The sequence below is a fragment of the Diaphorina citri genome, unplaced genomic scaffold (genome assembly GCF_000475195.1).
Source record: "Diaphorina citri unplaced genomic scaffold, Diaci psyllid genome assembly version 1.1 scaffold230, whole genome shotgun sequence".
NCBI lineage: Eukaryota > Metazoa > Arthropoda > Insecta > Hemiptera > Psyllidae > Diaphorina > Diaphorina citri.
The window spans coordinates 266,314-268,166 of record NW_007377667.1 but is presented as its reverse complement, the minus strand read 5'-3'; the positions used below and the strand labels follow the sequence as shown (position 1 = coordinate 268,166).

Sequence of the window (1,853 nt, the reverse complement as noted above, 5' to 3'; positions counted from 1 at the left end):
TGACAGTGCGCCAAGCCAAGTTCCATCACACCTTTGGCCAGCTACTCACTATCAGGTAGAAACACGTGTCAGGTCTATCTAATAGTGTGTGTGCTCAAGTATCAGGTAAACCTGACAGGTCTACCTGATAGTAAGTGGCTGGCCTTTTACGAATTAAATTTATTTTGACTTACCATGGATATGAAGTAGAACTTCTCGAAATCCTGCTCCTGTGCTTTGAGTGCTGGTAGCGTGCTGGCCAGGGAAGCATGTCTCTTCAGAGTGGTCGCGCCTTTACTTTTCAGCCAGGAAAGTACCTGTCAACAAGAACATTAACAGTATTAGTTGCACTGTATTCTGAAGATCGCTATCTTATACAGAATACAGATATAGAGTAGATTTATACATAGAGCAAATCAAGTAAAATAGTAGTTGAATCCTTCTCAAAAAAAAGGGCACATATTACTTTTGCTACTAACTAACTTAGGCCCTTCTTCCTGGGAACGATTGAGTTGTTTTTTTTTTGTTTAATTATATGGGCATACCTTATAACTACTGGTGATCTCTAGCGGGGCTGGTTGGTTACAATATAAATATTTTATATTGTTCTGGGCCTCAAGACTGAATCTTCTGCGATAAACTATCTTTGGGACTTTAGGGACTAAAAAGTCCCACAAGAGAAACTACAATACAACACCTCACCTTTGTGTTATTTTATCACCCACAGCCCACACACTATCAATACTATTGACAATGCTGTTAAAAATATTGATAGTGTATGGATCGTATTGACAATACATTTTCATGGACAACACTATTGCTAGTGTGCGGACAATGAAACACAAGGTCACTGGGTACAACACTTGTCTTTGTCTACAACTCAATACGTAGGGAGTCAGGAAAGAAAGCACTTTCACCTCTCCACGGTAATACGGAAAGGTTACGAAATTAGACAAAGCATGAAATACCCAATATCTAGACGAAGACGGAAGAAATAGAGAAGGAGAGAGAAGCAGAAGGGAAATGGGAAAATGAAATAAAGAGAGGAAAAAAGTATAAGAAGAAAAGAGACACAAAGAAGGAAGAAGGTCTTGAAAGACGCGATGATTTTCTGGTCCTTTTGTGTCATGAAGGGTTATACTTTTGGCAGACACAAAATTAGACAGAATTCCTTTCTCACGATGACAGATACTTATCTGTCATTTCGTCATATGATTTCCTCAATGTCTTCTCCAGGCCAAGTTCAATGGCCCGGGCATCTCTCCAGATCCCAGAGTACCAGTAGATATGGACTTTAATCTGGTCAAATGGTTATCAGTAGGCGATATCTGAATCATAGCACAGGGGGGTCCACCAAGAGCGGAACTGTATTGGCTCTCATGAGTCTCATGACCTATTCAACTGCTGGTATGAATGCTATCCGTAGTATAGTGCCTTTTGTCTTCATCTGCCACAATTGCATGGAACAATATAATATTTTCTGAAATTTGATAGTTTTAAGGTTCTTTAGTTTACAACTAACTGGTAAGGTAAGCTCCTTGGTTTCTTTTGTTGCCAGAACAAGAGATTCGTGAAATGTAATCTTCTAATTTCAGTACTTTCAAGAGATTTTAGTATTATCTAAATTTACCTTTCAAAGTTGTAAATATTTGTTCGATATACCTTATATCCAAATTCAAATGAACTTTTTAGATGAGTCGCTGTGTGGAACTTTATGTATTAGTTTTCCAAACCTGTCAGCCTGAGCAGATTTGACTTCGAGGAATCAGTCAACGAGGAGGTGTCGAGATATTGACGAACCTCCAGTAGGAAGATCTGGAGGAGGTTATTCTACCGATAGCCTGATATGATGTCATACTGAGTCGATGGGTGTC

The 1,853-nt window shown here is 39.1% G+C and overlaps 1 protein-coding gene across 1 annotated transcript in view; it reads right to left on the bottom strand.

Moving 5' to 3' along the window:
* Positions 1-131: 131 nt before the first annotated feature.
* LOC103506360 (uncharacterized protein KIAA1755-like) overlaps positions 132-1,853 on the bottom strand; it is a 25,582-nt gene continuing 23,860 nt past the window's right edge. The window contains exon 7 of the mRNA XM_026821432.1: positions 132-296. Within this exon, the coding sequence (XP_026677233.1) occupies positions 147-296 (150 nt within the window). The 3' untranslated portion in view covers positions 132-146. The remainder of the gene's footprint in view (positions 297-1,853) is intronic.